The 18,824-nt window shown below is 47.7% G+C and overlaps 1 protein-coding gene across 3 annotated transcripts in view; it reads right to left on the minus strand.

Annotated features, from left to right (window-relative positions):
• Window positions 1-18,824, minus strand: part of ASCC2 (activating signal cointegrator 1 complex subunit 2) — a 37,315-nt gene that overhangs the window by 7,487 nt on the left and 11,004 nt on the right. For 2 of the 3 annotated variants that reach the window (XM_063085282.1, XM_063085281.1), the window contains 11 exons: window positions 17,831-17,960; window positions 13,311-13,378; window positions 12,265-12,375; window positions 11,099-11,211; window positions 7,671-7,745; window positions 6,956-7,063; window positions 6,642-6,710; window positions 6,374-6,448; window positions 4,783-4,975; window positions 3,405-3,619; window positions 2,429-2,548 (listed from right to left, as the gene is read on the minus strand). In XM_063085282.1, the coding sequence (XP_062941352.1) occupies window positions 2,429-2,548; window positions 3,405-3,619; window positions 4,783-4,975; window positions 6,374-6,448; window positions 6,642-6,710; window positions 6,956-7,063; window positions 7,671-7,745; window positions 11,099-11,211; window positions 12,265-12,375; window positions 13,311-13,378; window positions 17,831-17,960 (1,277 nt within the window). Of the gene's footprint in view, window positions 1-2,428; window positions 2,549-3,404; window positions 3,620-4,782; window positions 4,976-6,373; window positions 6,449-6,641; window positions 6,711-6,955; window positions 7,064-7,670; window positions 7,746-11,098; window positions 11,212-12,264; window positions 12,376-13,310; window positions 13,379-13,483; window positions 13,566-17,830; window positions 17,961-18,824 lie in introns of those variants that run through there. The other variant, XM_063085283.1, reaches the window with a different exon arrangement.

The following is an 18,824-nucleotide window of genomic DNA, read 5'->3' on the forward strand; positions in this document are numbered from 1 at the left end:
GTCTCTAAGAGAGATACAGGAAGACCTGGCCTAGACTTCTTCTTGGCACTGTTGTTTCTGGAAGCCATAGGCAAAACAGCTGCAGCCCCCCTGTAGCCTCAAGGAAGCCAGCCTGACCATCCAGCCCAGGCCCCATGAGAGAAAGATGCAGCCTGGATGATGTTGCTGCACCAAGGTTAACCAAGCCTACACTGCCCTACCTTGCAGCTCCTTGTCAAGCAAGGAAACAGATTTTCTTACTACTTAAGCCACTGAGTATACCCTCTAATTCAACAACACACACACATTTTAACTCAAGTGTGATTTGCCTTATGCTACTTAATTTCTCATGTGCTTGCTGAGGGCAGGGCCCTGAGCCTCTCCATCCTACCTGGATTAGGACAGGTGTCCTTGCTGAATTACCTGTGCACCCCATCCCAGTATCTTCCCACTCTGTCACTGCTTGCTTAATGGTCTAAGTCTTTCCCACAGTCTCTGTGCCACTTGAGGGCAAGTCCTGGGTGCCCGGCTCACCTTGTTTCCTGGTGTCTAGCACAGATCTAATGCTAGTAAATTGCTTAATAAATATTTGCTGAATGAATAAATAATGAACACATGAATGGAGGCTTTGGCTCTTTGCAATCCCCAGCCCCTAGGCTACCTGGCACAGTGAGTTCAGTAAATACTTACCACCCAGTCTCTGCCGGGTAGCCTAGAGGGCCCCAGGGGCAGGGGCACAGCCCTCCTGAAACCTGGCTGCCTCAGCATAGTCCCTCTGCTGACCCTGAAAGTTGGGACCAGCCTCTTGGCAAAAGCTTATGTGGAACCTATGACCCAGGTAGGGGGAGGAAGGACTTTACAATACTATGGGCCCTGAGCAAACTCAAAGATCAAGGTCAAGGGGAAAGGCCATATCCAAAGATGCTTAAGCTCTGTGGGGGACCTACCAATCAGGCTCCCTGGGTTGGAGCAGGGGGCCATCCTTCTACCACCTGGGGTACCCCTTGTCTGTCCCTCTCCTGCAGAAGGAGCTGCAGAGGATCATGCTGGCCTGGAATAGCGGCCATTGAGGAAGGATAACATCTATAGCCTGAGATCTGGGGATGTCGCAATGTTGTGACTAAGCAGTGTGCAAGTGCTTCCTGTCTAACCAGCCAGATGGCTTTATAGCTGCCCTGTGCCTGTTCCCTAAGCCCTCGGCCAGCCAAGATTCCAGCACTGGACAGCCCTAGGGAGGGGGAATAGCACAGGGCAGGAACTGAAGCAGCAGCTTGTATTTCCGCCACTGGGGCTCCTACCACAAGAACAGGGCTGGTCTCTTCTTTCTCTAAACCTCATGGGCCCATCTATATGATGGGAGAAAGGGCAGGCCACACTTCCCCAGAGGTTCCCAGATTTCTGGAACCAACACAATTTCAGAACTTTAGGGGACAAGCATAGTGTTGCCTACATCTTATTTTGCTGTTCTCTACTTGGATGTAGTACTCTCTACCACCCTCCAATGAGCCACCATTCCAAAGCTGGGTGATCTATTCAAAACATAAAATGTGTTGGCCCATGGGACCCTTGCCACGCTCACTACAGCCGTGGGGCCACTGCCCCTGTAGTTCACTCTGCTTGGAAAGCTTCTCCTTCCCTTCTTTGCAGAACTGAGAATTTCTCATCTTTCCATTGTTGGTCCCCATGTCATTTTCTCAGAGGAGCCTTCCTCCCTGGGTAAAAGCTCCTAACCAAAGGTTCAGAAGGAGGAGCTCTCTTCGCTTCCACCTAACAATGTCTGTTACATCTGCAATTCGATGTAGCTTGTTTGATGAGCTGATTAATGCAAACTCCACATGGGCAGGGACCGTGTCTGTCTCACTACCCACTGCATCCCCAGAACCTAATTAATCCAGGGCCTAGAATGCTATAAGTATCAGGCAAATATTTGTTGAATGAATGAATAAATTATGAATGGACTTTTCAATGCCAAAAAAGTAGGAAGGACATAAACTAAAAATAAATAAAAAGGCCTTAAAACAGAATATTTTCACCTTCTGAAAAGCTCACTCAGTGCAAGAACTAAATTTTCTCCTTTTGTCACAGCCTGGGGAAAATCAGGTCAAGAAGTGGCTTCTGGGAAGCTCTGTCCAGCCCTACCACTCAGAGATTTGATGGTTGACACATCAAAAGAAGTAAGAAGAAGGGAAGAAAGAGACAGTTTTGGCCCCTCTGGCCTTTTGCTATCAACAAGGAGGATTCACTAACAACCTCCCTGCACAGAGTTGTAGCCTGAAACATAATCATTAAAGAACCTGCTCCTGCCTGCTGGGAGCACACAAGTCCAGGGTTGTGAAGAGACCCATACGTAAGTCGAAACTCCATGGCCAGTTCTGTAAAGATGGGGCCCTTGGTTCTTCTCACTTTCTCACCTTCAGGTGCCTGGAACCCTGCAGCCCACTGTACTCACCTCCTGCCTTTGTGCACCCGGCTCAGGTCCACTGAGTCCCTGCTGAACACGTCAAACTCATCATTCTGGAAGACGTTGTGACGAGATGTCAGCAGGGGCATTGGGTCTGGCTTCACCTGTCTGGGGGAGTGGCACAGAAATCAATTTAAGAGGGACCTGCCGGCTGACACCTACTTGCACTCCACTTCCCACTGCCATGTTATATGCATCAAATTCTTCACTCCTCTTCAACAGCCACACCTAGCACACAATTTAAAAACCTTTAATGGGAGAGAAGGCCCGGCCTACCTGGCCCCTGCCTGGGTATGCAGCCACACCTCAAAAGAAGCTCCCCCTTGTTCCCTACGTGCCACTCACACAGGTTTTCTTTCTTTTTCTTAAAAGCTCTATTCCTCATTGATGACACACGACAGTTCTAGGAGATAGATAGCCATAGGTCACTCAACCTTTGTGCCTCAGTGCCTTCATCTGTGAAATCGGGCACAGAGAGGCTAAGGAACTTGTCCAAAGGCACAGGGCTAACTTTGTTTATTCATTCAGTAAACACCATTTGTTCACAGAAGAAACACCCATTCATGGGGCCTTCAGTGGGCCAGACTCAGGAAGTGAGAAGCTCTGGCTGACCTCCCTCAGGAATCTTCTGGAAAGATGGAAATGACCAGGGCAGATCAGGAACTTAGGAGCTCCAACGAGGTCAGCAACCCTTTTGTCACATCCCACAAGGTGTAGCAGGGCTGTCCAGCTGTGCACACTCTCTGCCCTGCAGGTGGCAAGCGAGAACCTCCAAGGGGGCCTAAGGTTTTTATGCTTCCCCAAAGAGTACATTAGTTTAAATGGTTGGGAAACATGGCTCTGGGGAAGAGAAAGCAAGCTGAGTCCTGTGCCAGGCAGGAAGGAAGAGTGGAAGACAGAGGAAGGCTCCCCAACCCCAAGGCAGTCTGGGCCCCGGGAGCCTCCTCCCACCTGTCTCTCCCACCTGTCTAGGCTGCGGTCCAGCTGGCTGAGGGTGGGGGCCAGCCGCTCCTCCAGGATGTTGTTGATCACCTGCTCCGGGTCGTAGTGGTAGTGCTCCAGGCAGGCCAGGATGAAGCCCTCACCAAGGTCTGGCAGCAGATCCTTCACTTGCGAGATGAGCGAGTCCAGCTCCACACCACACACGGCGGGGCCTGGGGCAGCGACGGCTCCCATGCACTATAGTGAGAGCCAGAGAGGAGAGGAAGGCTAAGCCAGGCAGATGACAAGCCATCAGGCCCCAACAACACTGGCCTTGGCATCAGGGGACCTGGTTTGAGTCCTGGCTCTGCCCCTCTGGCTGTGGGATCTTAGTGGAGTGACTCAAGTCTCTCAGCCTTCATTTCCTCCTCTGTGAAAAAGGGGGCTCTATGACTTAGTGGCTATGTTACTTCTGGCTATGTAACTTTGGGCAGGGTGCTTCCCCTCTCTAAACCCTAGTTTCCTCCTTATAAAATGGGCATACTATAATCCACCACATGGAGTTGTTTGAAATGATTCAAAGAGATGATGCACAGAAACCACTGAACACAATACCTGGTGTAGACTAGGCACTCCATAAATGGCCGTGGTTTCTACTAGCCGAAGTCCTTTCCCAGCTCTAAAAAGTTAACTAACGTTGGAGGGGAACAGCAACCACCAGACCTGGACTGTGTAGAGATGCTCTCTTTAATTATAATCTTTTCAGTAAGAGAGATTCATTTTATATACTGCCCAATGTGGCCTAATTCTATCAGGCTTTTTAAGGAAATTAACAAATTGAAACAACAATAAAAACATTCCATAACAGATAAGAAGCCAAATGGGGAAGAAGGCAGGAAAAGGTGGAAGAGGCTGTGATTCTCCAAGGCCCTGGAAAATCACATGGCTGGGGGATAACAGGAAGAATAGCAGCATTTGCTAATGGAGCATTGAGGGCCAGCCAGGCTAAGTGTCTGATGCAGCAGCTCTGGGAATCCCAACAACATCATGGAGGTGGGCACCACATCTACCCTTTCCCACCTTACAGATGAGGAAAGAAGGCTCGATGTGAGTGACATGCCGAAGGCCACACTGCTGGAAAGTGGCACAACCAGGCTACACCCCTGAGCTGCCTGACCTGTGTGGTCTTAATCCTATATTGTGCTGCCTCTCAACAGGCAGGGAAGAGTCCTGGGCTCTCTCCCCTCTCCTGGTCCAGCATGCCCTCAGCCTTGGCACGAACAGCTGAAGGCTGTCAGTTTTAAAAGAAACCTTTTTCCCCTGAGTGCAAAAACAAAGGGAGGCTTCCCACTGCCTCAACCTCTCAAATGGGGCTAGGAGGGCCCAGGGAGGCAGGGGAAAGCACCACCCCAGACACACACCTCTTCTTCCTCTGAGTTCTCTGGATATGATGACATTTGACTGACTGGCTCTGCGTTCATTGTGAGCCCATTAGGATCCCTGATAGGATCCCCGGCTACTGACGGGTCTTTAGCATCTGTGGCTTTCTGTCTGTCCACTCCTTCCCATGCGCTCTCAACTGCCTGGAGGATGTAGGCGGTCCGTGTCTCGTCCCTATGAGGACTTGTTAAGGGGTCTCTTTCTCTCAGGTCCCACAGCCCTCTCCATCTCCCCAGCTCTAAGGTGGCATAATTTCTCAGTCCCTCCCCAGCATCTGACCATATGGCTTCTGCCAGGGGCTTTCTGGGCTGTACTCAGTGGGTGTCATGGGTACTTGGGTGGCGTGGGGAAACAGGTCAGACCATGGCCAGGCTGGCCTTGCAACCTACCACCTGCCACTCAGCAAAAAGCAGCCCTTGGTAAAGACAGGGCCAGGGACTACCATCCCAGTGTCCTGGGACATGGCATTTGGACAAGCCGGCAGTTCTTCTGCACTGACCACCAGGAGGAGGGCTTGACAGGGCCTCTGCCCCTGGGCTTCCCGTCCACCCAGCTGAGGGCATTCTGCAATGGCTGTGACCCCACAGGGTGTCCTAGAGACAGGATTGAGCAACCTACCGCAGCCACCAAAATGGCCACAAACCTGCTCCTCCCTGTCCCTCCTCCCTCTCCACCACCCTGAGCACTGTCGAGCCAGAAATCTGAGTCGCCTTGGAATCACTCACTCCACTTCTAGTCCAAACCTTCATCATCCACGCCTGAGTCCCAAGATCAGCCTCCTCACCAGCTCCTGGGCCTTATGGTGGTCCAGGCCAGTCCATTCTCCTCCCTGTGCCAGACAGAGCTTTTCCAAAGGACAGAACTGCCCATGTCACCTCCTGCTTCACAGCCTTCCATGCTCCCCAGTGCTTGCAGGACAGAGCCCAAACTTTTTAGTGAGGGTCACCCCAGGGCTGTGCAGGTCCCTTGGCCCTTGGCTCATCTACCACATCCCAACCCCACCAACCTCCTGGGAGACCCCTCCCCCACAGCCACACCCTGCACTCTACACACAACATCTGTGAGCTCTTCAGAGCAGACTGCTCACTTTGTCCTCTGTCCACTGGGAATGCTCTTGTCCTCACCCTTAGCCTTGGCTTGGCCATCTCTTATTCCTTCTGCTGCTGGCAGCTTGGATATCTGCCCCCTCATCCTGAGCTCCTCTGGGTGAGGCGCCTCCTCTGGCTTCCCACCCTCTGAATTCCTCCCAAATGACACTCTATCTACTGTTTACTTGTCGGCCTTCCCGCCTACAGAGAGGTCTGTGAAGGCGGGGCTGAGTCCATCTTGGTCACACAGGCCCCAATGCTCAGGAAACGAATAGAGAAGACAGGACTGTAGCTCCCCTGTCCCGAGCACCAACGCAGTCATCTCCCCTAGAAAAAGTGGGCTGGGGCCTTGGTGGGTCTCTAGGGACAGCTAGGCTGACTCACGTGTTCAGGGGCTAACCCTCTCCATCCCTCTGCGTCCCACGGTCCATCTCTGACCTGGTCAGGCCAGACCCTGTCCCAGTGGGCTGCAGTAGAAGGATACAAGACAGATGAGGCCTGCTGCAGCAAGCTGATGTCTTCAACCACAGGGAAGAGTGCATCATAGTCCCGGAGAAACCTGTGAAACAGGGAGCAAATGGGAGGGACAGGGCTGGGACCACAGGGACACCATCCTGCTGCAGGCTACAACTGCCAGAATTTTAGAGTTGTGGTAAGCATATGGCAGGGGCTGTATCATGTAAGGCCTGGTGAGGACTGGTGGAAGGGCCATAGTCCTGTCCCACTGCTGGTCCCAGCTCTGCCACACTCACCTCTTCTCCTGCAGCAAGGAGCTGAAGATCTGAAGGAACTCTTCAATGAAGCCCTGAACATTATCACAGCTGGAACAAGACACCAGGGAAGATGAACGCATGTAATGCAAGATGATCTGCAGCTCCCTTCCATGCCCGCCCTGCCCCTCTGCAAGGCTCTGGCCAATTGGAGGAAAGAGATATTTTTCTTGGTTTCCCATCTCTGCCCAGCCAACCCCAGAGCAGGGGAGGAGGCTGAGATGAAGTCACAGAAACGCTCCTGTTGGGCTTGGGGAGAGGGTTCTTCCACAGGGAAGTAGCTCCTGAGGGCTTACCTGCTTTCCAAGATGGGAAGGAGGCAGATCTGGTTCAGGATGATGTGGAAAATCTCCATTAGCTTCTTCCTGGAATGGGAGAGCCTCTGCCACAGGTCACCTAGCAGCCTTTGAAGACCAGAGAGAAAAAAGAAACAGATTTAGGAGACAAAAAGGCCCAAGGGAGCTTCTTCCCAGAGCTGCCTCCCCAGGGCTGAGAAGGCGTCACAGTTCACTGCTGAAAGAAGCTGGCAAAAGGCTAGAGACCCTGAGTGGCCAGCTGATTCCAGGGCCACTTCTCAGTTCAAACAGTGGGTCAGTAACCAGAGGGCCGGTTACCAAGAGCTTGGAGCAACAGCTGAGGGGCCAGCCATTATATTAACTGTCAGTATTCTGGGGGCATTGGGTTAATAGACTTAATTGCCTAGGTGTAGGCAGGACCTTGGGACAAATCTTCTCTGTGCAGTTTGGTAACACAACTCTCTACTAGTCATAATCTTTCTCCTTTGGTACTCACACAATTCCTTACAGAGCACTTATTTTTAAAAAAGTGTTTAAAAGAACAAAATGCAGGGGCCAGGACGCTGCTAGGTAGGGACACATGTACCCAAAGCTGCACAGTCCTTGTTCTGACCCCCTTGTCTTAGAGATGGGGATGCTGAAGGCCAGGGAAGGCAGGGCGTGTGCTTGGGCCTCTCTTTCCTACCAAAACATTCTAGTTTTGTCCCCGCCTCACTTGCTGTCTTCGAGCCTCCTCTTCTTAACTGCAGACTCCATTTCGGGAATTACCACTTCGTAAAAGGAAGCTAGCCTGTGGAGGCACACATGGGTACAATACTAAATTAGTTCACAAATGCCACACTTCATTAGAAAATAAAAGCAAACCCAAGGGAGTGGGAAGGCTCATTTCTTGCTCCCACAACAGTTTTCTCTGGGGACCACCCTGGTTCTTCCCTGAGCCCACCCCAGATTGATCTGCTGTGGCTGGTCCTAGGAACAGCCTCATGGGAAGTGACCCATAGCTGTGTCCCCCATTCAGATGCGAAACCAAGGCCCAGATCAGCTCACTCTAACAGACCACCCAGAGGGCCACCCGGGACTCACTGAGGTTTGAGAAACAAACACAAAGTTACTCTTTTTTCTCACTCAAAAGCTGCCAGCTTTATGTGCACTGAAATGTACATTTATATAATAACCTTTCTTACCTTAGTTATGAGATACAAAGAAAAAGCTCTAGTTTTGGCATGATTTAGAACCTTAAATAACTGTTTTAACATAAAAATGTCAACACAATATTTGCATTTGTTCAAAATAGGCTAAATGTTCTCATGATATATATTTTCTACATTGGTTTTATGAGTGAAGCCAGTTAGCATTACTTCCATAACTTTTATAAAATTAAAAATCACACACACACACACACACACACATCCCTGTACCAGCCAGCCACCATCCAAAAATTATATATAATATAATCACTTTCAGATAAATATAATTACAGAGTCATGCCCTTCTCCATGCAGCATTCCAGGCCCAACTGCTCCCTGTGTGCTTCCTAATCATGCTCAGCCCTAGGGATTCCTCCTTTCCTAGAAATAGATGCACTGCACTTAGACTATGTCGCCCTGACAACTGAAAATGTGGCTACCTCTATTTTGTGGTATAATTTTTCCCCTAAACATCTTAAGTTTCCCGAAGCCAAAACTGCAGCTTAAGTGCCTAGGATGCATGCTGAATTTGTAGCAGGTGCTCTGAGAACATCTGTCTGTCAAATGGCTGGTTTCTGGCAACATCTATCCTACTGTAGTGCCAAACGTAGCATGAGTATCTAGGCCAAAAGAGGTAGGCCCTCCTGGGCCCACGGCATGGCATCAGAAGAGGACAGAGAGGCAGTTTGGCCCAAACAGGCTCAGTTGTTGCCAGGATACATTGCTGGTGGGAGGGTAAATTGGAACAACCCCTGTGGAGGGCAATTTGGCAAGATCTATGAAAATTAAAAATGCACATACCATCTGTCCCTGCAATTCTGCTTCTAGGAATTATTCCTCAAGTATACTTGCAAAGGTGTGAAATGACATGTACAAAGTTATGATCCGTAGCATTTTTTTGTAACAGTAAACAACTGACAAAAACCTAAGGGTCACTGATGGATCCAGTGTCCCATACAGTAGAATTCTACCCAGCCATACCAAAGATAAAGGGTGCTTTATGCACTGATATAGCACCATCGTTAAGTAAAAAAGAAAAATGCAAACAGAATATAGTACTCATAATATGCCAGTATTACATTTTTTAAAAGGGGAGAGATATATCACGTGCACATTTGCTCATATATGTATATGTATATGCATATCTCTGGAAAATTCCACAAAAAAACTGAAAATGGTTGTGTGTGAAAATGGGAAGTGGGGAAGGGGGAAAGGGAGACTTCACTGTATATTTTACTTTTTCAGTTTTGAACCATGTGACTATATTATTCATTCATAAAATTAAAGGACAAAGAGATCGACTCAGATATACTTGAGATGTGAGAGGAAGGAGGAAGAAGGTTATTATGAGAGGGATTGGCAAAAGAGCTGTGTGTGGGCCTGTAATCCCTTCCAGAGGGTTCTGGGGAAATGAGATGGCTGTATTTGCTCAGTGGGGCATTCCTGGCCTCCAGCACAGTTTGAACAGGCTGGGCCAGCCCCAGGCTGTTTGTGGGTCAAAGGCAGTGTCACTTTCAGTCAAAAGTGTTTCCCTTTCTTCTTTCTCAGTCCAAGATGGGTGGAGCTTCTCCTTGTCTCTGCTAACCCCCATCTCCTGCCATCTCCAAAGACTCTTTCAAAAGCAATCTGTGCATATTTGGGGAGATGCTTTAACATGGAAAAACTCCTATGGTCAATGAAAATAAGTAGGGCACAAAATTCTAAGAATAGAGCAATCTCTCATGGTTATTTTAATTTCCTACGTTTCCGTATTTTCCAAATTTCCTACAAGCGTGTGCCACTTTTACCATGAGAAAAAAACACCTTTTTAAAAAAAATGAACAGCTATAAAGAATCCCACCTCAACCAACCCCTTTCTTCTGGGGAAAATGACGACCAGCACTTTATTCTAACACTCTGGGAGCCTGATCAATCCTAATGCTTGATTTTCACAAGCTGAGGAGACCAAGGAGGGGTTGCAGCACACCGATTGTCATCTCTGGCATGTGTAAGCACTAGATAAATATTTTGTTCAATGGGCAAGTAAAGGACAGAATGGAAGGATGGCTGGGTGGATGGAGTTGGGCAGCTCCCAGAAGCTCCTGTGAGTGATTGGGAGAGATGTCTGGCAAGAGTGACAATCAGAGGCTACTGAGAACAGGCCAGTGCCTGCCGTTGCCAGCTCCTTCACACTGGTCTGGGAATGCCCATGCCATGGAACAGATGCTCATGGTACTAAGTGGGCAAAGTGGGTCTCCCCCCCGTCCCATATTCTCTTCCAGGTCTTTCTTGCTCCCAGCAGGATCTTTCTATGACTGCTTTGGATAAAAACCTCCAGTGGTTCCCTGCTGCCTACAGAATAAAGGCCCCACCCCTGAGAGCACACTCATGACTCCTCACAATCTGACCTCTACCACTTACCCTAGGTCTTCTCTTATTACTGGCTCATTTCCCTGCTGTCCCCCTGCCTCATGTTGCGCTTCACTCCTCAGCTCTCCCCAGAACACACTCTGGGCCTTTGCATGCTTCACTTCATCTGCCTAGGATACCCTTCCTCCCACTGCAAGCTTTCTTTATCTAGAAGATTCCTGTTCATTCTTCAAAGACCTCTTTCAAGATTCCCCACATGGGAACACCTCTGTTGTTTCCTTGTGTCTGTTCTCCCCTGGGCTAGACACACTTCTTATCAACTATCACTTCCTGTACCTGCCCTTGACAGGGGCTTTGAAACAAATTGGAAATGAAACTACCTTATTCTTGGGTGTTAATTTTCTTCCCTCCCCGTCCTGTTCTTAGCTAAAAATGGGAGTGTTTCTGAATTGTAAGCTCTGTACGACCAGGAACCTTACCTGTTTTCTTCCCTGCTGCATTCCTAGGGTGGAAGAGGGACTGGCACATTCTAAGCACCCAGTAAATATTTGTTGAACAGGTACATGAACCAGAACCTCTACTTCAACAGCCAGAACTACCACCATACCTGTAACAAAAGTCATGTTTCTGGAAGGTCTGGCAAGCCAAAGGGAAGATATCCAGAAAGGCCCAGAGAGTAGTGCAGGTATCACACAGGTAGAGAATAATGTCCTTCAGTTCCTGTTGCCAAAAGAAAACACTATATTATTCTCCTCTGCCCCATATATAAATCTGCAGAGGGTCCAAGACAAAGTTGACAAAGTCAGAGTCCCCAACAGGCAGGAGAGGAGAACACTGGAGGTGCTGGGCAAAGCCTGGCTGGCCCATGTCTAGGAGTGCCATCTGGGTGAGTTACCTCACCTCTCTAAGCTTCAGGTCTTGCTACCATAGCTCCAACCAGCTTGCGACAAATGATCCCTAGAGTTACTTCTAGTTCTAAGATAATTCTCTCTACTAAGCTGAAGGGAAATCAATCCCTGAATCTGAAGACAACATGTCTGGTCTCATACAGAGAAGAAAACTCCAAGTGAGGGCAAAAATATCAAGCCCACACTTTTCTTACATTTTGAAGAGGGAATACAGAACATGGGGTGCTTTCTCATACACTTTTCTGATTCTCATGACAACTCTGAAAAGTAGGCTGGGCAGCTGTTAGGATCTTCATTTTACAGATCAGGAAACTGAGGTTCAGAGGGGTAAAATGATTTGCTCCCACAGCACCTGGCATGTGTCCTTTTGCTCTGGGACAGCAGCTCACAGCTGCTTTGTTCCTGTTCTATCTCCAGTGCCTAGTGCAGTGCCTGACACAGTCCTGACTCCTTCTGCCTGTCACTCTCATTAGACTCTAAGTCCCATGAGAGCAGGCATTGGGTCAGCTTCTGCTTATTGCTTTACCCCCAAGGCCTAGCACAGGGCCTGGCACATGCTGGGGGCTGTTCAATAAAAATTCACTGAATGAATAATGCCTAAATGAGTCTGTTGAGGTGAAATAAGTGAGGACTAGATCCCTGTCCTCTGAATTCTAGCTCCCAGTTCTTTCCACTACTCCATTAATGAAGCTCCCAAAGAGAAACGCAAGCCCACCGAAAGTACTCTAAACCTGTGTGATGGGAATAACTAGCTGCTCCCTGAGTTGGGGAAAGAGACAGTGAGCAGGGAAAGAAGCCATTGGGACCTATATCATGACAATCTTCCCAGCCTTGGGCAGCCAGGCTCACTGCAGGGCAACCTCACCAGGAGAGGCATGTCGCTGGGGGTCAACCGGCCCCGCTCCTCAAGCTTCTGGGGTGTGGTGCTGGCCCCGTCCCCTTGCAAGCCACAGTGCTGGAGGATATTGCTGAAGACCTGTGAAAGGCAAAAGAAGACTCTCCCATATCCTGTGTGGGAGAACCAGGGCTGGGACCCCCACCCCTGCAGCCAGGGATGGGTGAAACGAAAACTGCCTTAAACTCTTTGGGATATGTACCCATGTTCCTAGGATACCAGCTGAGACAATAACCTTCTCAGACAGTGGGGTCAGAGCAGATACCGTGTAAGATGGGGATATGGGAGCATCCTTCTTAAGGGTTTGCAGAGAGGATTAAAAAAACACGTATGTAAAGCCCCAGAATACTGCAGATATTAGCTGACTGGATAGGCTGGGCAAGTTCACGGTAACAAACATTTAAGATATACCTTTAGCAATATATAACAGATTTTTGGACCCCCTATTGGCTATTTATGTGACTATATTGAAATAAAGACAAATCAACAGTGAGAGGAAAACAGCCCATCATGAAATCATGTAAGTACCGACAGAACCATCTTTAAAGTAGGTGAGCATGTAACTAAAACTAAAAGTTACTGTGAACAGTGGATATCTCTTGGTAGGAATATGGGGGATAGTATTTTTTTCCCCTAAATTTTCTACAATGAACATTATTTCATGAAATTATTTTGAAAAACTTTAAAGCTCTTATTTGAAAACATAGGTCTCATGGGGGAGATCCTTAGAGTCATCTGGCTATTGGCAAACAACATAAAATTCAAGCCAAACTCTTACTGTATGAGTGCCAGAAAACCCTTAAATATTTCAGTCCTATTCAAGATGGGAAAAGGGCAAACATGAAGGGGTATGGTCAGGAGGACAGAGACCACCTGGAGAGATGAGTCTAGAGAGGAGGGGTGAGAAATAAACATTTCTCCCAGGCTCTTCAGGAAAGTCAATGAATACCATCAAGTGGGGGAGGGTATCTACCTCCCAAGCACACCCTCCACTAGGCAGGGCCAACAGTGGGTACCTGAAGGATGGTGGGCATGGTTTCATCCAGGTCATTATAGTAACTTGGCTGTTGGGTAAAGATGTTTCCTAAAAAGAGAAGAGAAAGGTAGAATTAGGAAAAGGGGGCGGGGAGGATACATTACAAATGGTTCTTTTTTCCTTTTCCTAAGGCTGCCTGTAGCTAGGACCTACGATGAGTCCTGGCCCCAGGCTCTATTAGCACTGAGCTTTGGCCCAGCCTAGAAACTTCCCCAGGGTTGGAGAGGGACCTTGCTCAGTACAACTTAACATTTTAAGCACCTCTGCCTAGTGAATTATATAAAAGACCTGCCCTGGTCTAACCAGCTCACCCTGATGTCCCCAGGGAGTGATCATACTTGGGCACCTTGCCTTGTATGACAGCATTGGCTTTGGAAGTGGGAGTTAGTCATCCAGGAAAATTAGGAGATATGATCTCTTTGCTCAGGGAACCTGAATGCAACAGTCAAGCATTCTTGCCAGGCTACACCTCCAAAAATGTGAGGAGACTCCAGGAAAAAATTTCTTTGGAAATTCTTACCCTTTGCTTTTGAATATAGTGGCCACACTAATCCATCTTACTCCAAGATGAGAAGCCTGAGAGGGATCTGGAGATAGATTTACCAAACATTTGCCATTGTTCCTCTAAGATGAACCTTGTCTCACTGCATTTACTATTCTCCAAGTGCTGCTGCTATGAGTGTATATGTTAGAGCACACAGTACTTGGAACAGAAACCAAGTGTTCCAGCTGCCCAAATGGTGAGGAAGAGAGGTAGGGAGAGAGAGAGAATCACAGCTATGATGTTGTGAAATGCCAATGCCCTTAAGAGGCCAGGGTCTCCATCCCACTATAATTCTAGCATCTAAGGCTGTCAGGATGTTCTGAATTCTAGGTGTCCTCTGCCTTTGGGGAGGTCTGTCCTTGGTTTCCTTCTTGACAACCCTGGCACCCCTTGCCAGACCCTGGAGCATTTGAAAATGAATGAGATCAAAGGACAGATGGGGCTGGATGAGTAAGCAAGTCACTAGCTGGCTGGACTTTCTGTAAACACTTTACTGGATGCCACTTCATTTCTTGATTCCAGAAAGCTGAGCTTTACCAGCATGGGCTTGCTCGGTGCCTCCCACTTCCAGATGGGTGCTGATCTCTCAACCTGTGAAGATGCACCCAAACCATCTGCATCCACCTCTCCCTCTTGATAGGCAAGAAATGACTGAGCTATCCCCCCACTGACCTCTGCTCTTCCTCATAAAACCCTCCTCTCTTTATCCTCAAGGTCAAGTCCAAACTCCTGATCATGGCACAAAAGGCCCTGTGAGATCTGGCCCCTGCTGACATCCTGGGCCACCCTCTCCCCTACCCCAACATCACAGTCCTCCCTTGCACCATCCTCAACCTCAGGCAATGAGTCCTGTCCCCTTCCTCTGCCTGGAGTGACCTCCCAGAGCTAACTCCACCATAAAGCAGGTGTCACCTCCTCCAGGTAGTGCCTCCTGACCCAGGCTTCAGGAGAGGTCTCCTCCCAAAACTCCCTGGGCCACACAGCATCCTGACTACTTGGCATGGGGAAACACCCTCTTATAATCATGCTAAAGCTAAAGTCTGAGTAATAGCAAGGTAGATAAGATATCACAGTCTATCCTTAGGGTCTTCTGAGTCCCTTTCTTTTTCTTTACCTGATTCCAGTGAGAGTGAAGATCTCTCTAACATTTGATCTCATAAAGAAATAAGGAAAAGGTAAGGGACAGCAATGGCGTCCTTTGAAATGTCCCTTAACAGAAGAAAGCAGTTCAGAAACCCAGGGTGAATTGCCACATAGATCAGTGCAGTACATAACAAGGCCAAGGGCCAAAGCCCAACTTTCTCCTGATTTGCAAAGCAGCTTCGAGAGGGTCTAACTAAAAGGCCCTGCTTTCAAAATCACACTTGCTGATTCACACCACCAGCCTTGAAGCTGTAAAAAAAGGGAAGGGTAATGGGCAATCAACCAGTTCCCTTTCTCCCACTTTCTCCCCTTGCTAATCCTCTTACAAGTGATCTCTTTGCCCAAGTGTTTCTGTGGTATAGAGAGTGGAGGCTGCCCCCTGTTGTGCCTTCTGCTCAAGGGTTAGAAAGAGAGCTGCTGTGTGTGTGTGAGAGAGAGAGAGAGAGAGAGATAGAGAGAGAGTGTGTGTGTGTGTGTGACACTGAAGGCCCCTTCTCCACAACACGCCCCCTCGTCCCCTATACACACACATAAATACACATAGTGAAGGGGCTCCTGATGCCTGGTCCTGACCTCTTTTGTGTTAACCTCCCTCTAAGAGCCAAAGAAGGGATTCTCTTTAATAAGCCAGTTTAGAATTCTCAACCTGGGGTTCTGAGAACACTTGAAATCTATGAGAAGGTATATTTTTCTGGACAGAAGCTTTCATCTGATTCTCAGAGTCAGTGACCCAAAACATTAGTAGCCCAGGCAGTAGGCAGAGCTCTTGCTCCACCCTCACCAGTATCTCCCTCTGAAACCGCACAGCCATTTTATACCCAACACATTCAACACTGATCTCGCTTCTACACACAACTCATTCCCTACACCTCCTGAAGGCCCTTTTTCTGCAACTGACACCAGTTTTCTGTAGAATTGTTAAGACTTTTCAGCTGACCTCACCAATCCCTGCCTTAATCTGCCTCCCAGATGTCCTTTTCCACCCCAGCAGCTCCACCAGGCTCTCACCTTCAAACCCATGCTGATGTGCCCACCTCCTACATGGGCTTCTGGCTCCACCCTCCCTACCTGCCTGCTGCCAGATTAACCTTGTTACCAGGTGGCTCCTCGCCCTGCTCCAGGCTCCTAGAGGCTCCCACGGCCTCATCACAATAAGAGCTTACATTTATGAAGTGCTTGTAACACGCCATGCACTGAGCTGAGCATCTGCTCACACTACCTCATATGTAATCCCCACAACCACCCTATGAAATGGGTACATTATTAGTCTGCCCATTCTGCAGATGAAAAAACTGAGGCTTAGAGTGGTTAGTTAACATGCTCAAGGTGACATAGCCAGTAATAGAGCGGGGGTGTGAACTGGCAGTTCAACTCTAAGAGTCTGTCTCCTTAGCCACCAAGCAATACTGCTTCTCAAGTGCTAAAGCCTGGAATGTAGCCCTTCTCCGTCTGCTTCCAGCTTCCCCTCCCCCCTGTCTCCTGCTGCTGCCCTCCTGGAATGCTCCACTTTAACCAAACTGGCCTAATAATTGTTTCTCTAACTAATCATGCCTGCTGTTGCCCACTCACTCCATCCTCTTAGTCTACAGCAAAATTATTCAGCGTCTTTCCGTGAGAAAAATAAAGAGATTAACTGATAATCAGGCAATAATTAGATTTGAATGAGCAACCAGAGGTTGTTCCAATGAAAAGCCTGGGTGAAAAATTTCATGTACATTATGATCTAATTTTTTTTTTAGATACAAAGAGAAAAGACTGGAAGGAAATAATAACCATAGAGTTGTCTCTTGTAGGAATTTGGTAATTGCTTTCCTGCTTCTTTATACTTTATATCCTTCCAAAAGTTTCTAAATTAACATACATTACCTTTATTATTAGGGGAAAAAAGGAAAGAAAGAAGGAAGGGAGAGAGAAAGGAAAGGACCATCATAAGGGATAATGTGGCTTTCTTACTAGGTATTTAGAAGATTGTGTCCTACAATCTCTAGTGAGGAGGGCTGGCAGGGGTGTCCAGGGTGAGTACCTTTCTGTGCCGGGCTCAATGGCAGAAACTGCAATTCAAAGAGGAACCCTTTGCAGCATTCCAACGACATTTCTGTTTCTGATTGTACCTTCCAGCTCACTACTTCCTGATGGGATCCAACTGACACATCTGTTCCTTTCACAACCAGAAAGAGTCCTCTCTGAACTCTCCCCAACTGCTCTCAGCAAAAATGCAAATCATTACATTTTTGAGGCAGCCCATCAACCCTGAAGCAGGGAGTGGCAAAGAGCAGGAGCTTCAGAGTCAGGTCTATGTGGACATGTGTCCCAGCTTGGCCACTTATTAGTCACGTCCTCTTACGCAAGTCCCTTACATTTTAACCTCAGTTTCCTTATGTGTAAATGGGGATGATGACAGCACTTATCTGACAAGCCTTCTGTGGGGGAATTTAATTGAGATAATATACATGGAGAGCTTGGCAGAGATCCGGGCCCCAGTACATAGTCAAATAAAGGTTAGCTATCACTGCTATTCTTACTCTTACCACCAAAGTAAACTTCCCCATTCCCTTAATTGTTTGACACACGGTCTCATACTCAGGCTCCCAGATCCCTGAGGAACCATCTGGTACGCATTTTTGTCTCCACTCTCTCATTGCCACCTAGCTTTCAGAGTTGCCACTCCTTATCAGTTAACAATTTCCCAGCACTACCCGGTCCTACTGCCCTGAATGCCCCTGTGCTATCTAAGCACCAGGCCTTTGCAACCTCTAGTTTGTGGCACGTGGGGGTTGTCTGTGTGCATCCTCCAGGCCCCGCATCCTACGCACCTATCATCTTCTGGAGCAATGGCGAGTTGCCTTTTCCAAAGAGCACGCAGAGATCCAGGATCTTTGGGATGTCAAAGAGGAAGTTATTATAGAGGATTTCTCCAAACGCAGAGGGGGTAATGAAGTGATCCTAAGGAAAAGTTCACAGAGAAAAGACGAAGACTTTCTGAACACTCATACATTATAAAGTAATAGTAAATTCACGAGAAATAACCTGTGGCTCCATCAACTAGGGACTAGCTAATCAATGATGGTCTGTCCACACTGTGGACATGTCTGAGCCTCATGAACAGAGCAATAGCCATTCTCTATTTTCATGTAAAAAGAAGCAAAAGCACACTATAAAGCAGTCTGCTGGGGATTTATTCCAAAATATTTACAGGTAAATTAGCATGATGTCTGGGATTGCTTTAAAATACTCCAGGAGAAAAAAGAAAACTCTGGAGAAGAGATAAAACAAGACTGGCAAAATTTTGATAATTGGTAAAGCTGGGTGATGGGTACATGGGACTCATTGTACTTTGTATATGAAAATTTTGTATATGTATGTATTTGAAAATTTCCACACTAAAAAAGATTTTTTAAAAAAGCAAGATCCTATTTTTTAAATGCATGCACACATACAATCCAAGGAAAAAAATTCCCTGAAGGAACATGCACCTTAGCAGTGGTTACTGTGCAGGGAGGGGATTTTGTGGGTGACATTCACAATCTGTATAATAGTTCTGTAATGTTAGAGTTGCTTAGAGACAGCATTGTTATTTTTAAAATAAGGGGAAAAAAAGTAAAAATGTTTAAAAAGAGCATACAAATTCTTTTAAAAAGTCAGAATCAATGTTTTCACCCTCTGACGCATAAGTGAAGGCACAGTCACGCATCTACTGGCACAGGGCCCTCAGCTCCCATTGATGAAAACACTGGGTGTAATGCAGACTGACCCGGTGAATTACAGGATAAGGGAGGTGGCACAGATTTCTTCTCCAACAGTGAGAAT

Source organism: Cynocephalus volans, chromosome 2 (genome assembly GCF_027409185.1).
Source record: "Cynocephalus volans isolate mCynVol1 chromosome 2, mCynVol1.pri, whole genome shotgun sequence".
In the NCBI taxonomy this organism is placed as follows: domain Eukaryota; kingdom Metazoa; phylum Chordata; class Mammalia; order Dermoptera; family Cynocephalidae; genus Cynocephalus; species Cynocephalus volans.